The sequence below is a fragment of the Papaver somniferum genome, unplaced genomic scaffold, assembly GCF_003573695.1.
Source record: "Papaver somniferum cultivar HN1 unplaced genomic scaffold, ASM357369v1 unplaced-scaffold_25, whole genome shotgun sequence".
Lineage (NCBI taxonomy): Eukaryota > Viridiplantae > Streptophyta > Magnoliopsida > Ranunculales > Papaveraceae > Papaver > Papaver somniferum.
This window is the reverse complement of record NW_020635485.1, coordinates 1,019,192-1,041,575: the sequence shown is the minus strand read 5'-3', so window position 1 is coordinate 1,041,575 and position 22,384 is coordinate 1,019,192. Positions and strand designations below refer to the sequence as shown.

The 22,384-nt window shown below is 34.8% G+C and overlaps 1 protein-coding gene and 1 pseudogene across 5 annotated transcripts; one reads left to right on the top strand and one right to left on the bottom strand.

The window, feature by feature from the left end:
* The first annotated feature begins 785 nt into the window (after nt 1–785).
* On the top strand, nt 786–4,808 carry LOC113341184 (ribosomal protein S4, mitochondrial-like). Of its 5 annotated transcripts, none has more exons than XM_026586168.1 (4): nt 786–883; nt 988–1,060; nt 2,316–2,391; nt 3,678–4,808. In XM_026586168.1, the coding sequence occupies exon 4, from the start codon at nt 3,680–3,682 to the stop codon at nt 4,451–4,453; it is 774 nt and encodes a 257-aa protein (XP_026441953.1). In that variant the 5' UTR covers nt 786–883; nt 988–1,060; nt 2,316–2,391; nt 3,678–3,679; the 3' UTR covers nt 4,454–4,808. The 5 variants fall into 5 exon arrangements, with proteins under 5 accessions (XP_026441953.1, XP_026441952.1, XP_026441950.1 ...); XM_026586165.1 differs by having other exon boundaries at nt 787–883; nt 2,308–2,391; XM_026586167.1 differs by lacking the exon at nt 2,316–2,391.
* Nucleotides 4,809–4,989: 181 nt separating this feature from the next.
* On the bottom strand, nt 4,990–7,502 carry LOC113341198 (annotated as a pseudogene).
* Nucleotides 7,503–22,384: the final 14,882 nt, after the last annotated feature.

The window sequence follows — 22,384 nt, the reverse complement described above, 5'->3', positions numbered from 1 at the left end:
GCTCAATTCAGAGCCCAATCGAGAAGACATTCGACGCCATTTCCCCATGTATTTTATATCGTGGGTGGTTCATGCTTACCCACGTAAGTACGTATCTTTTTGTTTGCCTGTCATTTTTTTATTTGTTATTTGGTTGTTCAATGAGTGTAAAGTTAAAATTTCTTTGGATCAACCTTTCAAAAGTTAAAATTACATAATCTGTTTTATATTCCTTCGAACCCCGCACTTCATAAAAATCCCAAGTGCGTTTGTATCCAATTAGATTTGGAAAACTGCTCGAATAGATGGAAGAACTAGGTTGTCTTGACTGCCAAAAGCCCTTCCCTGCAACATGAACTCGAACGCTGTTTGTGCTACCGGCCACATTGGCTCCTGCAGTGCGATGCACAATATCTTTTGCCCCATGATACTTTTACATAAAAAAGTACCAATCAGTTGGTTTCTTTGGTTCATACCCCGTGTATTTTTGCATAAGTTCTTTAAGACGATGGCTATTGAATCCGATTAAGCCCTAATTGAAACATAACAGAAAATTGAATTCCAACAAAAGAACTAATGATTAGGGCTGCACAAGAACCGGATGAGAGTACCTGGACCGATCTGGAATTGGAGATAACGAATCGAAACCGATCTAGCCAATACAGACACCGGTACTGGAAGTTGAGAACCGGTTTAGACCGGTACAGACACCGGTTTTTGACCGGACTTGAACCGGACCACTAGTACCGGTGAATAATAGCCGTTAGGATGTAGATAGGTTTTTAATCTGGATCGTCCAAGATAGGTATAGAGTGTCGAGACAATAATTCACTCTCTCATTTTTCTTCTTCTTTTTTTCTCAGCGGCAGCCCTCGTCTCTGTTCTTCTCTTTATCAGATTCACAGTATGATTTAGGGTTTGATTTTAGATTTATTTAGGGTTTTTACTTGATTTGGGAACATGGGTTTGTTTCATCTTCTGATTTGAGTTCTTGATGGTGTTGTTAAGGTGTTGAATCGGGAAGAATTGGGGATTTTGAGAATAGTAGCGCTAAAGATACGCTCAAAGCTCGCTGATTCTGGTGAGATTTTCAGTTTATTTTGTGGTTTAAATTAAGATTTATCTCTTGTTATTCTGAAACTAGGGTTCTGAATTGAATAAGATTTTGGATTATCTTAACTATGTCTTTGTTAGAAATCCAGGAAATCCATGTCAAATATTTGGTATAGGGTTACTTAAACTTACATTGTTGGTTGTGAAATTAGATTGTTGGATTTTTTTTCTTATGAGGGATTGAGCCAACCCATGTTCTGAGACTGTGAAATATCTATCATGTATTCATGTTTACCTAATTTTACCAGTATAGCTACTCCATGTAAGAGTTTAAGACTGCACTGCTACTATGTTTCACTGGCCTTGACATGTGATGTGAAAAATCAATGCTAACAATATTAGTCTTGTCAGCATCTCATTTCAGTAGCCTGGGAAATCAATTTAGACATGTCTTTGATACATTACTCTCTGCTTGAATTGAAATTACTCATGGTGGATTGCTTTATCATTGAAATACTTTACAGTCAGTTTATATGATTAACTATGGAATAAACTTTACATCTTTTGTAATGCGAGTTTCTCTCTATGTTCATGTTGTATGTGTCATGCGAGTGTATATGATAACTATGGAATAAACTTTATGAACTAGATGAAGATCCAAGAACAAGTAAAGATATTGAGAAAGCTTTGATGAGTTTGTTCGGAACTTCTTCTGTTGTTCCTGTGGTTTTTATTGGTGGTAAACTTATTGGTGCTACGAATAGTCGAATAGAGACATAGATAGAGTTATGGCTTCTCATATTGATGGTACTCTTGTTCCTCAGGACATTTTGATTCAAGTAAAATGTTGTTGTCTAAAGTTATCATAGATAGGATGAGCTTTATTAGCTATAGCTGATTCACTGCAGACCAAGTTGCTTGGGAACCTTTTGGGGTAACAGCTTATGATAGTTACCAAGGTCTGGTACTCCTAAGAAGTAAGAACTAGATAGTTAGTTAGTTACCGGAGCTTGCAATATTGTTGGGAGAAACAGACTAGAAATGATGTTTTGCTTGTCTGTGCATTGTAATTGTTGGTTTGTGATTGCTTGTATGTGCATTGTAATTGTTGGTTTGTGATTGCTTGTATGTGCATTTTAATTAGGTCTGGAATTGATACCATGAATTTGATTTTGTTTTTGTTTATTTTCTTCTCAAGATTAAGCCATGAATACGATTTTGTTTATTATGCAAGGGTTTCGTTTTTGACTTCATAATCTCCTTGTTGTTCACAAGAATCACAGCAAAAAGAAAAGAAAGGGGATTTGTAACAAAAACCCTAGCTACGCATCCTAAGCTGCAATCTATCAAGCACAAAAAGTAATTTACATACCACTTTTACTACTCTTTTATCTTTCTTTTTTGTTTATCTTTTCTTATTTTGTTTCTTATTTTTGTAAAATGCAGTAAACTTGTATGAACATATTTTCGCTTTTCTTTTGTGTATTGCTTTCTTTGTGAGGGTGGTGTTGATTAACTTGATTTGATCTGTTCTTGGTTCTGTCAACAGCAACATAAATTACTCTCTATGCGTCTCTATGTGTGATGGTTACATGATTTCTCTTTGGGTGTGTAATTGAATCATTATAGTCACTTACATGGAGTAACTTACTGATCAGTTCTTTATCAGTTAATTATGTTGGATGACGGGTAAACCCGCCACCCGCCTGACCTAACCCGCTGAAATGTGGGTCGGGTGAAAACCTACCCGTTTTAATGTTGAGTCGACTACGGGTGATATCTTCAAATACCTGCCATCAGCAGGTGGGTTGGTTCAATTGCACATGAGCCATCAGTTGTCCTTTTAACTTCACCACAAGACTTCTCAGCATATTATTCAGCTTCAATGTCTCTTTTAAATTGTTTTGTACTTCTGTTAAATTGTGAGCAATAATGATGAGTAGGTCCAATGGGTCTCTTTGCGTTATACCTATCTGTTGCTTAAGTTTTGTGGTTGAAATCCCATGTATGAACCCTTTAATGTTATGCCTATCTGTTGCTTAAGTTTTGTGGTTGAAATCCCATGTATGAACCCTTTAATGTTATACCTATCTGTTGCTTAAGTTTTTTGGTTGAAATGCCATGTGTGAACCCTTTGTTTGAAGAGTTTAGGTCAAAGTATAGAATATATACTGGGATGAGAAGTATATAAAATGCAATCCAGTTTTTTTAAGTGAAAACCAAATCCTGCAACCATTTGTCAATTGAATTCTAGTTTTATGGTCAAACACTTTCCGGAAATCAGTCTTGTCAAAGAGTAGAGGCTTCTCTGATTAATCTAACCATCACGTGACCTCATAGACCAATTTATGATTAGATACTTTCTGCAAAATCACATGTTTTTAACTCGCCAGTGTCCCCTTCTTTTCCATGCCAGCATTTTCCATATCTTAATATTTCCCGAAAATGACTTGGATCCAATTTTGTTTGCACATTCCTGTTGTGGATAAACCTCTTAGTATATTCCAGATCTGAGTTCGATATTTGCTTCTGTCGTAAACGTGTGACATGATTTTGCTTCAGCTGTTGTACTTAAGTTCTGTTTACATAGAACCTGTGACATGGTTTTTCTTCTACCTGTACTTATGGGAGTTGGATTTTTGCAGTCATGGTGGGAATGACGCAAGCCTTGTCTACCCAATTTAAGAGCTGCCGTTTACTTCTAGGAAATGTTTGGAACAAGGAACTGTCTATCGTACAGCGTCGTATTCTCAGAAAACTTAGGAGCAAGAAGAGATCCCGGAGTCGAAATGTTGTGGCAAACCAGAACAGTCACATTCAATTAGCCACTCGCCGAAAGTTGTCCCTTCTTTACCACGAAGGAATCCATAGAAGAGAACGAACAACATCTGAATTTGTCCCGTTTTTACTCGATCTAGAAACCAGATTGGATGTTCTTCTGGTTCGTAGCCATTTTTGCCAAACTATCCCTCAAGCAAGGCAGCTGATCAGTCATGGAAGAGTATGTGTCAATAATGCAGTTCGAAGTATTAATCATTTCAAAGTTTCCCCTGGTGATGTAATCTCATTCCAAAACAACGAGGCAGTCCATGCAGAAGTTCGTAGATCACTCTTCTGCTCAGTGCTCAAAATTATGGGCCAAGTCCAGAATCAGCCCATCCGCATGTGGAGAAGAACCAAAGTAGAATGGTTACGCCTACTCAAAACTAAGGCGGGCAGCCGTGTACTAATGAAATCAGACTTTCTGAGAGACTTGCATTCCACAACGCAAGAAGCAGCCATAGAAAAATCTAAGAAGACTGGTAGTGCTGCAGTCTGCCTAGGCAGTCACTTCGCAGAGCACAACAACATCAAGACCCATTTGTACAATTTCACCTGGCGAATGCTCAATCTGGCACAAAACATGACGATACCAAAATGAAAAACCTGTAAGGCTACACAAATTCCTACTTTTCATAGTTGCATCTTTTTTCTTCTCTTTTCTTTTCTGGATGTTCCATTCAAGTGTATTGGTTGTTAACTCTCGTCATGCTACCAGGGGTAAAGTAGACATACATGATTTCTTCACCTGATAAGATGAGGTTCCTGTCACTTTTGTCACTTTTTTATGTGAAAACATGTTACTGCATCATAATAATACCTATTTCACTTTTGTCACTTTTGTCAATTTTTATGGATTTTGTACTTGAGAGAACTGATATTGGTGAGATAACAATAGTAAAGTAAGGTTTCTGCTATGCAAAAAACTTTATGCAAAATTCTTCTTTTTGCTCCGATTTTATGTGAAAGCTTATGTTTGCACCCTTTTAAACTAAGAATGTAAGGTTCGATTATTTTCAAGGCAGAATACTTTTTTCACCATCTCTATGTGACATTGTTTTTGCACCCTTCATAAGGTTACGAAACAGTTCTACCACTATCTTCACTACAAGAAAAAAAATAACAAAACATGAAAATTTAATATATTTAAATTCCTCAAATTGTATTGGCTTCTTGACATTCAATCTATAATGTGATTGCCTCTTTACATTAAATCGATAATACAAAGAACATAACATGTAATTCCGTCTTTGCATTTAGCCTCACCACTGGTCTTATATTCAGCTTCAAAATTCAAAGATATGTCTTTGCATTTAGCCTCACCACTGGTCTTATATGCAGCTTCAAAATTCAAAGATATGTGTTCGAGCTGGTACGTGCCTGTGTTGGTGGTCCATGGTGATCTCTCCAAGTGAAACTCATATGCACAGATTGCACAATGTCTCTTGTAGTCCTAACCTTCGGTAAACTTGATCCTCCTTGGAACAACTTGGACACTAGGCACCTGTAGAACATCGTCACATATAAGCAAACAGCTAGTGCTGAAATGGAAAACTAAATACACTGGATCAAGTCAAAGCTTAAAGCCAGATTGTATTGAACTTTGAATTGAATCTGTGCCGAGTAAAGTGGTGATCAACCACTGAACTAGACATACTGATCAAGCACAGTAGGCTGCATGACCTAAGGTTACCGAACTACCAAATACCAAAATCAATGTTTCTATAACGATTTTGACATAAGTTGCTGAGATTGGGTATTAAAACTTTTGAGACAAAAAATGAGATCAAGCTGTCAAAACTAGATAAATAAGGTCACGACAGGCAAGTGTAATATATACCAATTCACCACGCAATGGGAAAATAGAGTACTAATGCAACCTTTCGATCTATTAATCCTCATGAAAAGCAAAAACAGAGGAAAAAAAAATAGCATAGCAAATAATATGTTTCTTACAATTTCTGGGTACTCTTAATACCAGCAGCCTCTTATCTTCAGTCGTCGCTTCTTGTTTCGCTTCACAATTTCCTCTGCCAGTTTTCTATGTTCTCGCAGTGTCCTGTCATGTAAACAAATCATGATGGAGTGTTAAGAATCCATGAGAAGTAGTGTAATTCTGCTTTGGTTGTGTAAATATTGGTGGATGAACATATAAAGGTACACGCGTCAGTGCCCTGTTATTGGGCATCTATTGTAAATCGTTAAAAAGATACTGTGAATAGGATTGTTTCAGTAGTGTGCCAGTGGCTCATTGGGATCTTTAAAAAGATTCTAATGAATCAGATGGAACAAAAAAGGTGATCAGGAATGTAACAACACCAATTCAAAACAAAAGTCAAAAATTGCAATGAGAGTCCACCGCTATATGATACTGTGAATAGGATTGTTTCAGTAGTGTGCCAGTGGCTCATTGGGATCTTTAAAAAGATTCTAATGAACAAATAAAGAATAGCGGTATACAACGGTTCTGTTCTCATCCTCTACTAGTAAAGTTGCAAATGTAAGAGCACAGAACTGAGAAAGTTTCGAATAGACGTTGTATTTTCACGAGTTTTTCTAAGGATTCCAATAATAAAGATGATGTGTCCTCATTTATGTCATGACTCTCCATCTTACTAGATATTCTTGACAAGCAAAACTTCAGAATTTGAAACCAATCCATGTCTCCTGATGCACATTCTTGTCTGTATACGTGAACAATTAAACAACCCCTTCTTTGGTTTTTGGTGTGCAGGCCTGTAACTGGACGCCTACCTTTGAGGCAGAGTAAGGATATAACTATCATCTTTGCCTAGTGCAGAAAGGTTAAAAATTCAATCCGTTCTTAGCCTTTCCCCCGAAATAGTACTTATTTTCTTGCTGTAAATTTTAAGAGTTCATTGAAATATCATTTATTCTTTTAGCTACAGACCTGAAAACCTTTACGTCTTTTTTTAAGAGTTTCACAATCAGAAGCTCAGAAAGGTTCAAAACGTCAATCTTGTTCCCAATGAACTCCTAAGCTAGCAGTACTAGATGGCAAGATGATAAGGTAAACAAATCAACAAAAATGCAAAGAACCGAAGAAGTTCAATTGGGGTAATGTCTAATCATGAGAAAAGCAAGTTCACTGTCTCATATAATCTTCTACACGCGCTTAAGGTACACAAATTTAGAAAACCTCAAAACAATTCTATTTTACTTACCGATTCTCAACCACCTAGCAGCCCAACTTCTGGTCGGATCCATGACAGAAATTATCCTGCGACAACAAAAATCTTCAATAACCCCAAAAGATGATAAAGATTCATGAAAAGACAATACTTCCAAAGAGAACCTACCCAGTAAAATTCGACGTAGTGCACTCGCCTACCATTTCATGATCTTTGTCCATATTGAAAATTTGACAATTTTCACATCCCGATTCCCTGAACTGTAATCAGAAACAAAACCTAAAATTGCAAGAAAAAGTATTCCACCATTGGGGAAACCTAACAAGATCGAATAGGTAAAGCTCGAGAAAGAAATAAACCTGGTCGTAAGTTTGACAAGCCTACAACGAAGGCAAGCCCTAAGTTCGTGTCCGAAAGAAGTTGGTATCTGTGCAACGTTGCTCATATCTCCTCCTGTTCCCTACTTCTTCACTCCAGACAAGAAAAGTAGAAAACCAAACGAAGGTTAACCCATTGTGATCAAAAAGAACAAGAAGAAGGCAAGTGCTTTTACTTTTGGAATCCGATGGTATTTCTGACGTGGCCTAACTAGATGGTGTATTTATACGAAAATGATAGATACACCCTGAATTTGTTCACGGTGATATCACTTCCTCTCACACAAAAAAGGTGGGGCCCACAAAAAACAAAAACCCAACCCTTTTACTCTCGGTGGGGCCAGGGCTGTGAGAGGGAGTGAGATCACCGTCATAAATCACTGGTATTTATATAGTGAAAAATGCTAGAACCCCCTACTATATGGGTTCAATATATAGAAGCCCCACTAAATGGATCCTCCCCTATCAACTCCATACTTTCACTTTTTAATATTTCTAGACCCAAAATTTTAGATTTCAGGGCTTGGTAATAAAGTTTAGGGTTTGCGGGAAATTCGTAATACCAAAAATGCCCTTTACTATATATACCTAACGAAATAGGCTATAGGTTTCATTTCCAGATTCATTTTCATTTTCATTTTCACTTTCTCTTACTTCTCTCTCGTCTCTGCTCTGAAGAAAATTAGGGTTTTTTGATCATGCCGAAAGAAAACGATTGCAGAGAGCAAGAAAACGATTCTCGCTCCACCGATATCCGTCGATGACGTTTAATTCAACGCTTCTTCTAGTTTTATTGTATGATTTTGCAGTACAATAAACGAATCCGAGAGAAGATTTCAATCAACTAATCTGCAGATTCAACTCAGATTCATCAACAAGCTAATTATACAGGTAAGTATCCTCTTCTCTTTGTGATGATGCTTCGGTTTAGAGATTTTAGTTGATTTATTTTGGATTCAAATTTCAGAAAAATATTTCAAAACCTAAATCTTCAGATGCTTTTCAATCGACTTATCCGAATCGACATCAGAGCTTAGATTCACCATCATCTACTTACTCTGGTTGTTTTGATGTAGAATTTTCGGAAAAAAATTGAACAAAAATTTCCGATCTGTTCATCGTCAAAATCGTTGTATACCTCTATTTCTATCTTCGATCTAATAACTGATTTGAGATTCGATATCAGTAAATCATCCTCTCTATTACCCATAGATTTGATTTGAATTTTTTTCACTTTTAGTTTTTGATTTTCATTTATACATGATAGATTACATGAAATGGTGGTAGGAATTTAGTTGAGGTGAAGGATTTAGAGAAGGATTTTTGAGCTGGTGGTGGTGCTGGAGCTGTAGGTAGTATGAGTGGTGAAGAAATAAGTAAATTGAATCCAGGCACGAATTTGTTTGTTATTGTTGATGTTTTTATTTGTTGTTGTTTACATTTCAATTTGAAAATGTCTGTGAAATGAACTCATAATGCGATTTCATCTATTCTTTGAGGCGATACAAACTTAAAACCTCTAGTTCAAGTATTTAGATATAAAATCTACTGGTAATATCACAAGATCGGCTTTGATTACTTGTTTCTGACTCAGATTCGACTCATTATGCTGTGTTAGAAACTCAGTTGAATGAGAAACTGTTCAATGACGATATTCGTAAGGGGTCTGTGGTTCAATTATTTGATTACATGAGTCATACTATTCAGAATCGGAAGTAAGTTTATTTAAATTTCGATCTAATTTTAGGTTTAATTTCAATTTTTTGGTATTGCGAATCTTTGAAATGATTCTCAGTTCAGATTATTAGTAGGTTTAATCTGATATTGGTGTTGGTTAAACTAGAAATTATACTGTGTTATTGTGTTTATCAGCTAAGAATATAGATTTTGTGGTGTGTGTGCCTGCCGTTTGATATGGATTACTAAGCACTTATATCTATGAATACTCTGTTGAATGCTTGGTGAACTATTAAGCAAGTTGGATCCAAACAGGTACAGGGTATCCGTAAAGGTCTACGTGGTGATTCTGTTGTATTGATGGGAAAGAACACTATGATGAAGCGTTCTGTTATACTTCATGCTGAAAAGACTGGAAACTAAGGTGAGTGAGGAAGTGGCTAAGTACAAGGTTTGTTTACTTGGATATGTTTTTAGTTTGGATTTGTTGTTTAGATTAGAAACACTTGTTTATGCGGTATTATATGCTTGATGAAGTTACATAAACTAGGTACTCTAAAATGATACTGAGTCCTTTGGATCAGCTTATGATCGTTACTTGCGGTGTGGAGGAGTAAGTAAATTACATTACAAAAGAGTGTTTTCTGGATATTCGGTATGGTACTGAGTTGTATGGTTTTGAATTTTCATTCAGCAAGCTCCGTCGTTTAGTGGTGAAGAATCTGGTAGATCTTTAGGTGATGGAGGAATGCTTGGTCATCAGATGGATGATCCACGTATGCTTGGTCTTCGGAGATTTCCCCTTCTTCCAGGCATGGTTCCTCCTAAGAGCAGGTATATGGGACTTCCAAGCATCAAACAAGAGATTCCCCTTCTTCTAGATGCATCTAACACTTTATTTGTGGAAGGGTTGCCTGCATTTTGTACACGACGCGAAGTGTCTCGTATCCTTTTATCTGCAGACTATATCTTCATGTATTTCTTTGTTACGCTTTTTTTCATCTTGTCATTAGTTGTGAGACCTTCATTTGGGCTTGCAAATATCTTTCTTCCTTTTGTAGGTTTTAAAGAAGTGAGACTTGTGAGCAAGGAGTCTCGTCATGTAAGTGAATCCAGTATCCTTGTACATAGTTAAGTTTTTATTTTCGTACTCGTGGTCTCGGGATAATTTTGTTTGTTGCAGTCTGGAGAAGATCCACTTGTCCCGTGTTTTGTTGATTTTATCAATCCTGCACAGGCAGCAACTGTGTTGGACACCTTACAAGGTGAAAAAAAAAGCTTACTCTTCTTCTTTCTTCACTTTATGTGAAACTTAGCACCATCTGTATACACAAATTCATTTTACCTTGTCTCCTTACTACTTCTTATCATGCTACAATAAGCAGTAAGTATACTGGATTGATGTCTAAATAATTTTATATACCATTTACCATAAACAACCTATTTGCTGCAATGTGCTTAGTATGGTATGACTGCAAAAGCATAGGAAACAAAGCAATAAATACAACTGAAGCTTCGTCATTTGTGCCTCTATATGCTGAAAATATTGCAACAAATGTTTTTGACATCCCTGAGTTTTGCTTTCAGCGACTGTGCTCTGCTAATCTTTGTTTCTGCCTTAAGGGGTTTTGCTCTAGAAGCTGGGGACTTGCCGAAGTTTAATCAGGTTGGTTACTGTCTTCTTTTGTAAGTTATCTGACTTTTTTTGGATGTGTAACTATTAGTTACACATGCTAATTAGATGTGTAACTTCTAGGTACACAAGCTAAATGGATGTGTAACTAAGAGTTACACATGCTAATTAGATGTGTAACTTATAGATACACGTTCTAATTGAATTACTAGTTAGTTAGATGTGTAACTTATAGATACACGTTCTAATTAGATGTGTAACTTCTAGGTACACAAGCTAAATGGATGTGTAACTAAGAGTTACACATGCTAATTAGATGTGTAACTTATAGATACACGTTCTAATTGAATTACTAGTTAGTTAGATGTTTTAACAAGATGACTGATATTCTCAATATACTTAATATCATATGCTTAATACATACTCAATGAACATACATTTTTATTGTTCATTCTAATCCTTAGCAGATATTCTTTGCCTGCCATATTGCACCTTCGCTACATTTAACTTTATTATCATATCAATGCCTGTAGTGTAGAAGTATATCTATAAGTCAAGCAGATGTGTATCTTTTTGCATATGAACAAGTTAAGTAGATGTGTATCTATAAGTTACACATCTAATTAGCATGTGTAACCTTTACTTACACATACTTCGCTTTAGGTAACTTAGGCTTGCAAGTTCATGATAAATGGCATATTCCATATGCAGGTGTAACTCCTAGTTACACTGGTCATATGCATGTGTAACTGAAAGTTACACAATCCAGATGCATGTGTATCTCCTAGTTACACATGTTATATGCATGCGTAACTCTCAGTTACACAATTCATATGCATGTGTAACTGCTAGCTACACTAGTCAGATGCTTGTGAAACTGAATATGCAGTGTTGTATGTACTGTTCATTTTAATCGTGTAAATACTGATTGCTTGTTGTTATATTTCAGGTTTCAGATAACTTCATAAAAGCTAATTGCTTAAACGTGGCAACAGTCTCGCTGGAACTGAAGTTGACGCTGAATACACAAGTCAGATGCATGTGTAACTCTTAGTTACACTAGATAGACACATATGTAACTCTCAGTTACACTAAACAAATGCTCTAGTTACACATGCTAAGAAATTATTGTAAATGAATATTAAAGTAATAATTGTATATACAAGTGTAACTTTGCATTACACATGTCATAAGGATGTGTAACTTCTGGTTACACATGCCATATGCATGTGTAACTTCTGGTTACACATTCGCACTGTATTTTAATATTTTTGGGCCTAGATTTAAATTTTATTTAATTATGGGCTTGACAATATGCATAAGGGTATTAAAGTCTTTTAATAATTCGGGGCCTAGATTTAAACTTCTTTTAATTAAGGGTCTCATATTATGGGTTATCCATGAGTGGGGCCTGAGCATAATTTTCCCATTTATATATGTAGAAATTTCTGTTTGGTCCATTCATCTTCGGGCCCATATCAGTTTGGTCCTACGATAAAACTCGTGCTCTGTGTGGTCCTTAATTTCCTGTTTTTTGGAAGTGTAATAAAATGTATAAGAAAACCATTGCATACTCATTAGTCATTACCGCCTTACACCCAATCACCTACAAAAAAACGTTATAACCTTTTTCTCATATTTTAGCTCTTCATTTTCCATTTGAAAAACCTTTCTCTACATTTTCTTTGTCTCCTTTCTTTATATTTTGTTCATTCTAGATTGTCCTTGTCTCCTCTATTCATCTTCACTTAAATTCATTAATCAAAAAAAAAAAAAAAAAAAATCAAAAACATCGACAAACAAAAATCACACAGAAAATACTGAGAAATCAAAACCCTAAAACTGAAGAAATCGAAGAAGAAGAAAACAATCAATTAATAATTATTGAAGAAGTTGAAGAAGAACCAGTTCCAAAAAAATCAAAATCAAATAAACCAACATAATGTACAATTCGAGGAAAAAAAACCTAAATCTCCAAATCGAAATACTATAAATTGACTTTTGATGTTGAATGATGTTTTATAATTGATTTTTTTTCTTCTTATCATCATGTTTTCCGTTGTTGCATGTTGATTCAGTTATAGGTAGCGTATATAGGTAGAGTATATCTTGTCGGAGTTCAAGGAGTAAAATGAAGTCTAAGAACTGTAGATCTAGATGTTTTGTGTTTGATATAGTGTTGGTCCTTCTTTGACTGAGTTCATTTTGTAGTATGAACTTCTTTCTTATTTGAGAGTTCACATGAGAGAATGAAGACTAGAAAAATCATAGAACTTGATGCTACACAGTTCATTCTTCTTTGAGAGTTCATGAAAGTTAATGAGGTCTAGAAAAAATGTAGATCTAGATGGTACAGTTTATTCTATAAAATGAACTTATTTCTTCTTTGAGAGTTCAAGGAAGATAACAAAGTCTCAAGTGTTGGTCCTTCTTTCATAGCTTATTCTATTGGATGAACTATGAAATGATTTCTTCTTTGAGAGCTCATTCTGTAGAATGAACAGTTTGTCTTCTTCTAGCAGATAAGTGTTGGTCCTTCTTTTGCTATTATAAACTTAATATTATGGAAGTGACCCATTAATTCCTTTTTTTACTAAAGCGGAAAAGAAGATATAGTGTAGCTTTGTTACACTCGGTTTACTTGCTGAGGATTAATGCACTAGGAAAACAAGAGGCTTCAAATGAAGACCAAAAAATTCTTTGTGTAGTAGTCCGTTGGGGAATGTAATCCAAGTAATTCTGGAATACAACATTGTTGTTGCTGAATGAAATAAGACAACAAATGTTACACAAATTCTCTGCAACTCACACTAGTTTATTCGTGATAGAAATGATGATGCATTCATTTTCAAACTAGGGGAAAACATATGTTCTAAGATCCTCACCTGAAGAGTTATAGCTAATGCTTGAAATCCCATGTATCCCTGAAGGAGGAATAGAATAATCTTTCTTAGACTCAAGAAACCTGACTGACCGCACTTATGGAAGGTTTTAAACAACCTACAACTTTGATCCACCAAACAAAAATAATTTTGATATAAAAAACAAGGATTTATAAGAAAAATCATTGAGTTGACTAAGATTAAAACATCTAATGAAGATCTTCTAACCATGTTTGAACCTTTTATCTTGTCAGCGGTTTTTCTTACTAGTAATGAAGGTTCCATCCACACCAAGTACCTAGGTTGCCTAGAGTCAGTAGGTAGAGTATCATTGCCACATCTCATATACAAGCATTTGATAGAAATCTTGAGAAGAGGTTTTATTGAAGGATGTTACCTTTACTTGTTGGTGAGATGCAAAAATGTTAGATGATTGTTCATAATTGTTTAACGGTTTATTTGTATATTTCTTTATAATTGTCGTTCATAATTGAAACGTGTAATTCTTATTTTACAACTTTGGTTTGATGCATTCAAAAAGAATTACACCCAAGTGGAAGGTGCTGGAAACATTAGAAAATAAACTCTACCGTCCAAGATTTGCAAGGTGGAACATTGAAACCATTTGCAAACACTTAGAAATGAATGTTGGATATTATGAAGAGGTAAAGAATTACTTTAAGATGCTACTATTATTAAACTTGGGGTTCATTATGGAATCAATTCTGTCTGTAAATATTTAATAATGATGCAATTTGGAATTCATTCCACGGAATGAACTCTGACTATTAATGTAGATGCTTTTGAAGTTGGAGTTCATTCTTTGGAATGAATTACGACTATAGATGACCCTCGATAAATGTTTAATAAGAATGTAATTGGGGGTTCATTGTGTGAAATGAACTCTTATTATAATTATATAAAATATACTTTTGACTATAAAAATATTGATAATGTCTAACTTTTTGAATTTTGATGTGTGCATAAATATCACCAAAACTCATGAAAGAATACTTTGATGTTGAAAACAAGCTACTCCAAACAAAAAGACAAGACAAAAGTTGAATTGCTTGAGAAGAATTCATGAATATGGAAACTCAGATAAAAAGTTTGAAATCTACACATGGTCAAGAGATAGAGAACCTAGGAGTTGAACATGCTCGAGAGATAAAACATATGACAAGAAAACATCAGAGATGGGGAATCTTTTGTTTAAGCAAGAAGAACTTTAATCTGCACTTGCAGAAGCCACAACTTCAAAGACAGCTTTCGAAAGAAAAAAAAAAGATGGAATGCGTTGTTATCACTTCGCTTCTAAGCAAACTGAAGTTGACGTATTTCCAGCAAAGGGCGAAAATGTGGCAAAATACATGGAAGAACATCAAAATTCAAGCGTATTGTTTTCATTTCTGAGCACAACGTTGAATTTTTGGGTGAGCAAATAAACAAAATATTAAATTATGTAAATGAAGATGTTGAAATGCGAGATGCTATGAATTAAGGGGCGGAAGCTGGTGGAGGTTTTGGTGAGTTTAGGATATCTGAGAATCAAACTGAAGAAACACCAGATGATGTGGACAAAGGAATAGGAGCAACGACAAATGCTGTGAATGGAGGATCGGGAGCTGGTGGAGGTTTTGGTGAGCCTGGGGACATTTTCCCTATCTCATATGTTGAAAATATTTATATTGAAGTCCTTATAAGTGATATTCAAAATAATCTCCTCAATTCAATGAATGAAGAAGAATTTTCGTTGTTTTCGCCATCCAATACCGTTGACAGAGTTCCTTTTGATAACGTTCAATATGTAGATCTATGTAAGAATTCAAAATATTTTTTTCCTTCTGTAAAATTCATTCATAATGAAAAATAAAGTTTATCCTTTAGAGTTCATTCTGTTAAATGAACTATGTTAATGTAAATGATTCAGAAGTTGGAGTTTATTTCACAATATAGAGGTTGGAGTTCATTTTGTATATTGAATTTTGACTATATTATAGAGGTTAGAGTTCATTCCATACAATGCAGAAAGAAATCTAACTACAATATAGATGTTGGAGTCCATTCTGTGGAATGAACTTTAACTACAATATAGAGGTTTAGGTTCATTCTAACTATGAGCATGTTGGTTAGTTGAGCAACAATTTTTCTTCTTCAAATTATTTTTAACAGCAAGTAAGAAAGGTAATAGATTCATCAATGAAAAGCGTGTGAGTCTGCAGCTTATAAATCTCAAGAATTAGAACAATGATTATTTGAATGACAATGAGTCCAATACTATTATCCGCAGCTTATAAATCTCAAGAATTATAACAATGATTATTTGAATGAATGAGTCCAATACTATTATCCGCAACTTATAAATCTCAAGAATTATAACAATGATTATTTGAATGAATGAGTCCAATATCGTTATCAACACTACAATAAACGAAATTAATTGTAGTCATCCTAGTTTTTATGTCAAAATATCCAACCACGCCTCTACCAGAAGAACAAATTAGAGTAATTACAAGAGCAAAGAAGCAAAAAAAGACTGTTGCAAATGCAGGGAAAGCTTTACAAATAATTGTTGAACTGAACGAAATAGGTCTTGGCTAGTCACGGGAGCATACTCAACACACACCCATACCAGAAGAAAGAATTTGAGTGACTATAAGAGCAAACAAGAAAGTGAAACCAATATGCCATATTTTATAACTGGATCATATTACAGTTTGAAAAAAAAATCAGATTGAAGTTGAATATGGATAAAACGGTAGTGCCAAATAAGTCACATGATACTAAGGTAGTTGTTGGAGATAAAGAAGAGAAGAAGAAACAAGTACAAAATAAAAATACTGATGCTAAGGTAGTTGCAAAGAGGAAAACATAAGAAAGTGAATCTGCACCTACAATCTTCAGGAGGAGATAGCCGATGTAGCACCACAAGCACACTAAGAAGATCATATTCAAGAAGCAGCACCACGTGCAGGTACAAAATTCAGAGTTGAAATTAAGCAAAAACTATAGGACCTAACAACATCTACAGTTTACTCAAAATTTGATGACGTTGAGAAGTCGATATTTGGTGAATTCTTCAACAAAACTATGATTATGTATTCTCTTACTAAGTATAAACTTTTGATATGGTATTATTACTCACGGTTTTTTATGTAACATAGAGTTCATATTTTTATGTATTTGCAGTCAAGCAGCTTAGAAAGCAGTAAATCACGAAGAAATTGCAATATCAGTCCAAAAAAGAAAAATTTGTTCACTGTTGTTCAATGACTACTTGGACACCACCTTGATTTTGCTAGTATATATTCAGAAATTATAAAGCTCCAAAAAGAGAGAGAATGTACATACCAAGCTAGGACAGTGAGACTCAAACAAAATACATCAACTTTGAAACTATGACTCCTATGGCACTCGTAAGTGTTGAAAAGGCGAGGGTAACCAAATATACCTTAAGCTAAAACTTTTCCTACCTATAAGTCCTTTCTCTGAAAGTGATTGTCTATGGACTGAGTTGAGACAATACAACTAATCGGTTCACACTTCGTGTGATCTTCTATGGATATGAGATCGAGACAATACAACAACGAAGTATGTTTACTTGATACAAAGGTTCGGACTTAACCAAACACAATAGGATTGCTTATCAAGTAAATAAGAATTAACGTTTGTGTAATTTACTTTAATTATAATAAAACAATTATAATACGGAATATAAAAGTAAATGCAGAAAAACCCTGGACCTAGTCCAGAATTGAATACTCTCAGGATTAAGCCGCAAGATTTTGTTAACGAGGAAACCGCAAATGCAGAAAATTTTTGTTAACGAGGAAACCGCAATTGCAGAAAAACCCCGGGACCTAGTCCAGAATTGAATACTCTCAGGATTAAGCCGCAAGATTTTGTTAACGAGGAAACCGCAAATGCATAAAAATTTTCTTAACGAGGAAACCGCAATCGCAGAAAAACCCCGGGACCTAGTCCAGAATTGAATACTCTCAGGATTAAGCCGCTACACAAAATTACACTTAACTTCGTATAGTTGAGACCAAGTAACTAACCCTATAGTTCACCTAGTTCCGTCTGTATTCCCACGCCTCCAACTCTCACGTACTTGGAACAATCCTTTTGGTTAATATTCCAAACAGTAAAGGAACAAGAAATCTGTTTGGAAACAAATCTATTCAACCAAGTGATATGAGTCGGACAAAGGCTCTTCCATTTATCTTAACATAAACTCCTTCGTCGGGTATAGATCTCTCTTATGTTCAATCACCCGAAGGTAATCGGGTAAGATTAAGCCAACAACACCTTTAATCACAAGGAAATGTGTTGATGCCGATCTACTCAATTAATCAATCCAATTTACCAGAAGGATAAACCGATTATTACTTGGATCCTCTTTTCCCAAACAAGTATTGTGCACATCAAAGATTATAAAACCCAAGTCAGATCTTCAATATCTTCTTTGTCTTCAAATCTTCTTAAATATTCAATAAACACATGCACATAATCACTTGAATCTCTTGTGATCAATCACGCACAGAACGGAGTATGTTAACAATGGATTATCACAAGATCGTCTTTAGAACTAACAACAGTCTAAAGATCCCTGTCAAAACTCTGAACTAGTTTGAGTAAATCTTATATCAGAAGAAAAGATTCTCAAGCATAAACAAACTAGGTGCAATCAGATTTCAACCACCGTTAGTCAATCAAATCAATCAAAAACAAAGATAAACCGCAATTATCCAGTTTCCCACCAACGGGTCGCGCTAGAGCTTCTCAATCCCAAAGAAGACTTTAAACTGAGCGGTCGTAAGAGATTTCACCTAATTAGATTAATCTCCTCTCCGATAGGCGGCTTCACCAGTAACAAAGACAAAAGAGGAAGTCTGTTGTTACGAAGGATTAGTTTGCTTGAAAAGACAAACTTCGGTATTTATAGACAAGGAAGTTTGGACACCAAGAAACTTCCAAAACCGAAAATATTCTCAAGATATTCATTAAGCAAAAATTCGGTTTCCATAATTCCTGGAAATTCTCTGTCCAAAAATAACGATCGAAATCTCTCGGAAAATCTAATTAGTAAATGCAGATTACTAATTCTATAATTTCCCTACAAAATGAAATTAATAACCTTAATTAAAAGATTCTTAACTTACTTATGTTTTGATCTTGGGATTTTCTTCCCTTAGCCATTAAGGAATATCTTTGAACAATGATAGAAATAAACATTCAAAGCACGTGTTCAAATTTTGTCGACATCTTTAATTTGTAAGTTCTCTTTCACAGTTACAACCTTGAAACCAATTTGCCACACTTCCAAACAAGTTTAGAATTTGTTCATCTGAGTTTCAAGAACTATGTGATTGATCAAACCAACATTCAATCACAATCATGGGTTTATAGTTTTACCAAAACAAGTTTCGGTTCTACCTCCATGTGAGTACTACGCATAGTCACACTAGCTTACGAAAGATTGGCTGACTAGGTACTAGGATCGGTCCCCCACATATATATGGTATCTAACTTATATGTGTTGCACATGTCCATAGGATCGGTTCCCCTTTCTGCTATAAACCTTGTTGCACCTCATACAAGGATCGGTTCTCTTTGATGTACTGCACCCCTTACCAGGATCGGTTCCCTTTCCCTTACAAGGATCGACATACAATTCGATCATACCTCAGGTGATTACTTAAGATTGGACTAATAAAAGTTCTACCAATACACAAGTCATACCTTTGTGAATTGTTCTACCAAGAACACAACAAGTTGTGAGCGGTTATACTCTACACACACATTGGTTGTTCATAAGATATGCAATGAATAAAAAAACCAATAGCACCTGACATTTTATTTTTAGATTCACAAAACAAATTTATGAACTTACTTCCTTAGAACACATGGAAACACTAGGTATCACCCCGGCCTATTGCCGGGGCTCAACCTTTTTGTGGGTGTTATCAAATCGGTTATCACTTTTTGTGTCATTAGTCATTAGTCCTATTAAGTATTTTAGCTAGTTGCTTAATTAAACAGGTGTAATAAGATCGTTAATTCGGTCATTGCTAACTCATGTCGTGCCGGCACTTGCATATATTAGGTATCATAATTAATGTATCGTGAATCCTTCTTAGTTAATCTTTTGATATTCTGTTCAACCATAAACCACCATATGTCAAGTTGATATTTTTGTGTGAGGATGAGATACTTGTGTGAGTCTTATTCTGGCCACTTATATAATGTAATCATTGTCAGTTGTCATGCATCACCATAGTTTTCTACTAAATTCCTCGGCCATGATTCGTAAGAGACATTCTCAATTTGATAGTCCCAAGCCTTTGTTCCATGTAAGCCATTCAAAGGGTGTATAGCCGGGTAGAAATTGACGTTTAGTCCCAAAGTTCCTGGGCTTTGGACGTTTTAGTCCACTCATTTCAGGCCCAGTACTGTCTAATCCAAAATTCATCCGTATTAGACAATTTAGTCCAAAATCTAACGAGTTAATCCAAATTTTCACCGATTCAAAAATTCTCTGATTTTCTCAGTACCATAGTTACCCTTCAGAGTTATAATCGTTCTGAATTCATTTGATTATAATCTCAGATTTCATTTCAGGAGAGACTCAAAGTGAGAACGATAGAGATCGAGAGAAACTCTTCTTTTCTTTCTTTTATTCTCCATTCTTTTCTTTGATGTAGGAACTGCAACAAGGAATTGCAACTCAATTCAGGAGAAGCCTTGATGAGATTCAATCTCAATATTGAAGAATTTGTCACTGAAAGCGATTGGAAAGATAAGTGTAATCTATTCTTATCATGTAATTTGATTGCAACTGTTAATTTATCGTTTTTAGAATCAATTTCAGATTTATTTATTTTTGCGATTTCAAAAACCTAATTATTTCAGTTTCAATTTTAATTTCTTATTCGATTCATGAATTTAGATATATGTCATTGTATGGGAAAATATGGTTTATGTTGGATACAAACAGTCACTTCTGGTGTAGTAGATGGAATCAATCGTATCCTCTTCATCTTCTTCCATTGTTTCGAAGAATTTCCCTTCTAAATCATCAGCATCAACACAAAGATGACCAGGATTCATCTCCGTCTCTATTAATTTTCGGTCATCAAATGAATTAATCAAGGTAATCAACTAATGTAATCAATTTCTCATTAACTTTTTGCTTATAGGGTTTATATTTTTTTTTGGTTTTTTTTTTTTTTTTTCTTTATACTGACCTTTGTTTGATTTTTTGCTTTCATTCACGCTGGTTGTGCTTCATCTCTTTTAAGTTTTAACTGAAATTTAGAGATACAAATAACTTAAAAAGCACTGTTGCTGGCTAGCTGGTTGACAAAATGTCTCTATGGTGATAGGAGTGTCTCATCACTAATGTCCAAAATTCATTATCGACCCACGGGTAACCATTTGTATGACTTATATGATTCAAATTAAATCTACATTTTGTTCATAACGTAAAGTACATGGTTAAACACGTTATTAAAGTATTTCTTATGTTAATCTGTGTTATGAAGATATTGATATATAGAAACTTTTCGCTTATAGGATTTTTTCAACATTTTCTGAACATGGCAGGGAAACAACTTGCGGCGTGTACACTAGCATTTTGTTCATAACGTAAAGTGCTTAACAAGGCTCTTCCTTGGTCTCATCTTAACAGTTAAGAGTCATTTTTGGTGGTAGCCCTTTCTACGAAGTATGGGAAACAACTTGCGGCGTGTACACTAGCAATGATATGCTTAACAAGTGATCGTTTCTTGACTACCACTAGTAAGTGGATATATTTAATTTTCCTTCCTATTGGAAGACATGTAACAACGTCACTTTGTTTTTAAAAAAAAATGTCGTGTTATTGCGAACACCGGTACTTGTGTTTAATAGGGTGAACTAAGCAACATGTATTGTAGATATTTTGCATTCTTTATCTAATTTAGGTTGTAAAAACCTGTGCATCAGAAAGAAGAAAATTAAAAGTAGTTTTCAAATGGGAAAATGGGTTATTTGTCCAAATATTTTTAAATCACGGTTTAAATGGACGAGCAAAAAATAGTTTGGGTGAAATGTCAAAAAAAAAATAGTAATTCATCCTAGCTTAAATTTAAAAAATAGCAAGGATGAAACTGAATACATCCTGTGTAAATTAAAAATAAGAAAAAATATTTGAAAATGGGCACGATGAAACTGGTTACATCCTGCCTATTTTTACATTTTTGTCCATTTATACAGTATCAAAATCTAACTGTCCATTTCACTCAGGAATTGTTGATTTTGGTCTTTTTAACCAATTTTGTGATATATAACTATATATATCTCATTAGATATATCTACTATGTCTCCCTATCTATATTTCGATTTTACAGTTTACATTTCCCTTTCTTGTACAAGCTGTTGAAGGATCGTAATCCATTATAATGTTTATCAAAGAGATTTTAAAGATAGTTTCATAGCTACCATGCAAATCCTGAATAGCTTTGTAGCAAAACTGTAACCATATGTGAAAAGAATATATGACACTTCCAAATTATACTTTATCTGCAATTAAATCTGTTAAAAAATTTAGCCTCTACCATGCACGATTTCAAGCACTCGAAGAATTATACTATAAGGCATGGCTCCACATGTAAGAAACTTATGTCTTTTTCTGTCATATATAACTAATAATAGTTCGTAGTAGTGAGAATGTAATAATTACTGCAGTGGAATGTCAAGTGAAAACTGTCTGGACCTTTTGGTTTACTCTTAGGCATTTTAAAATTACTGTTGGTTTACTTTTTTTAG

What these genes read in the sequence shown, in the direction of transcription:
- LOC113341184 (XM_026586167.1), top strand. Translation starts at nt 3,680, where the DNA reads ATGGTGGGAATGACGCAAGCCTTGTCTACCCAATTTAAGAGCTGCCGT.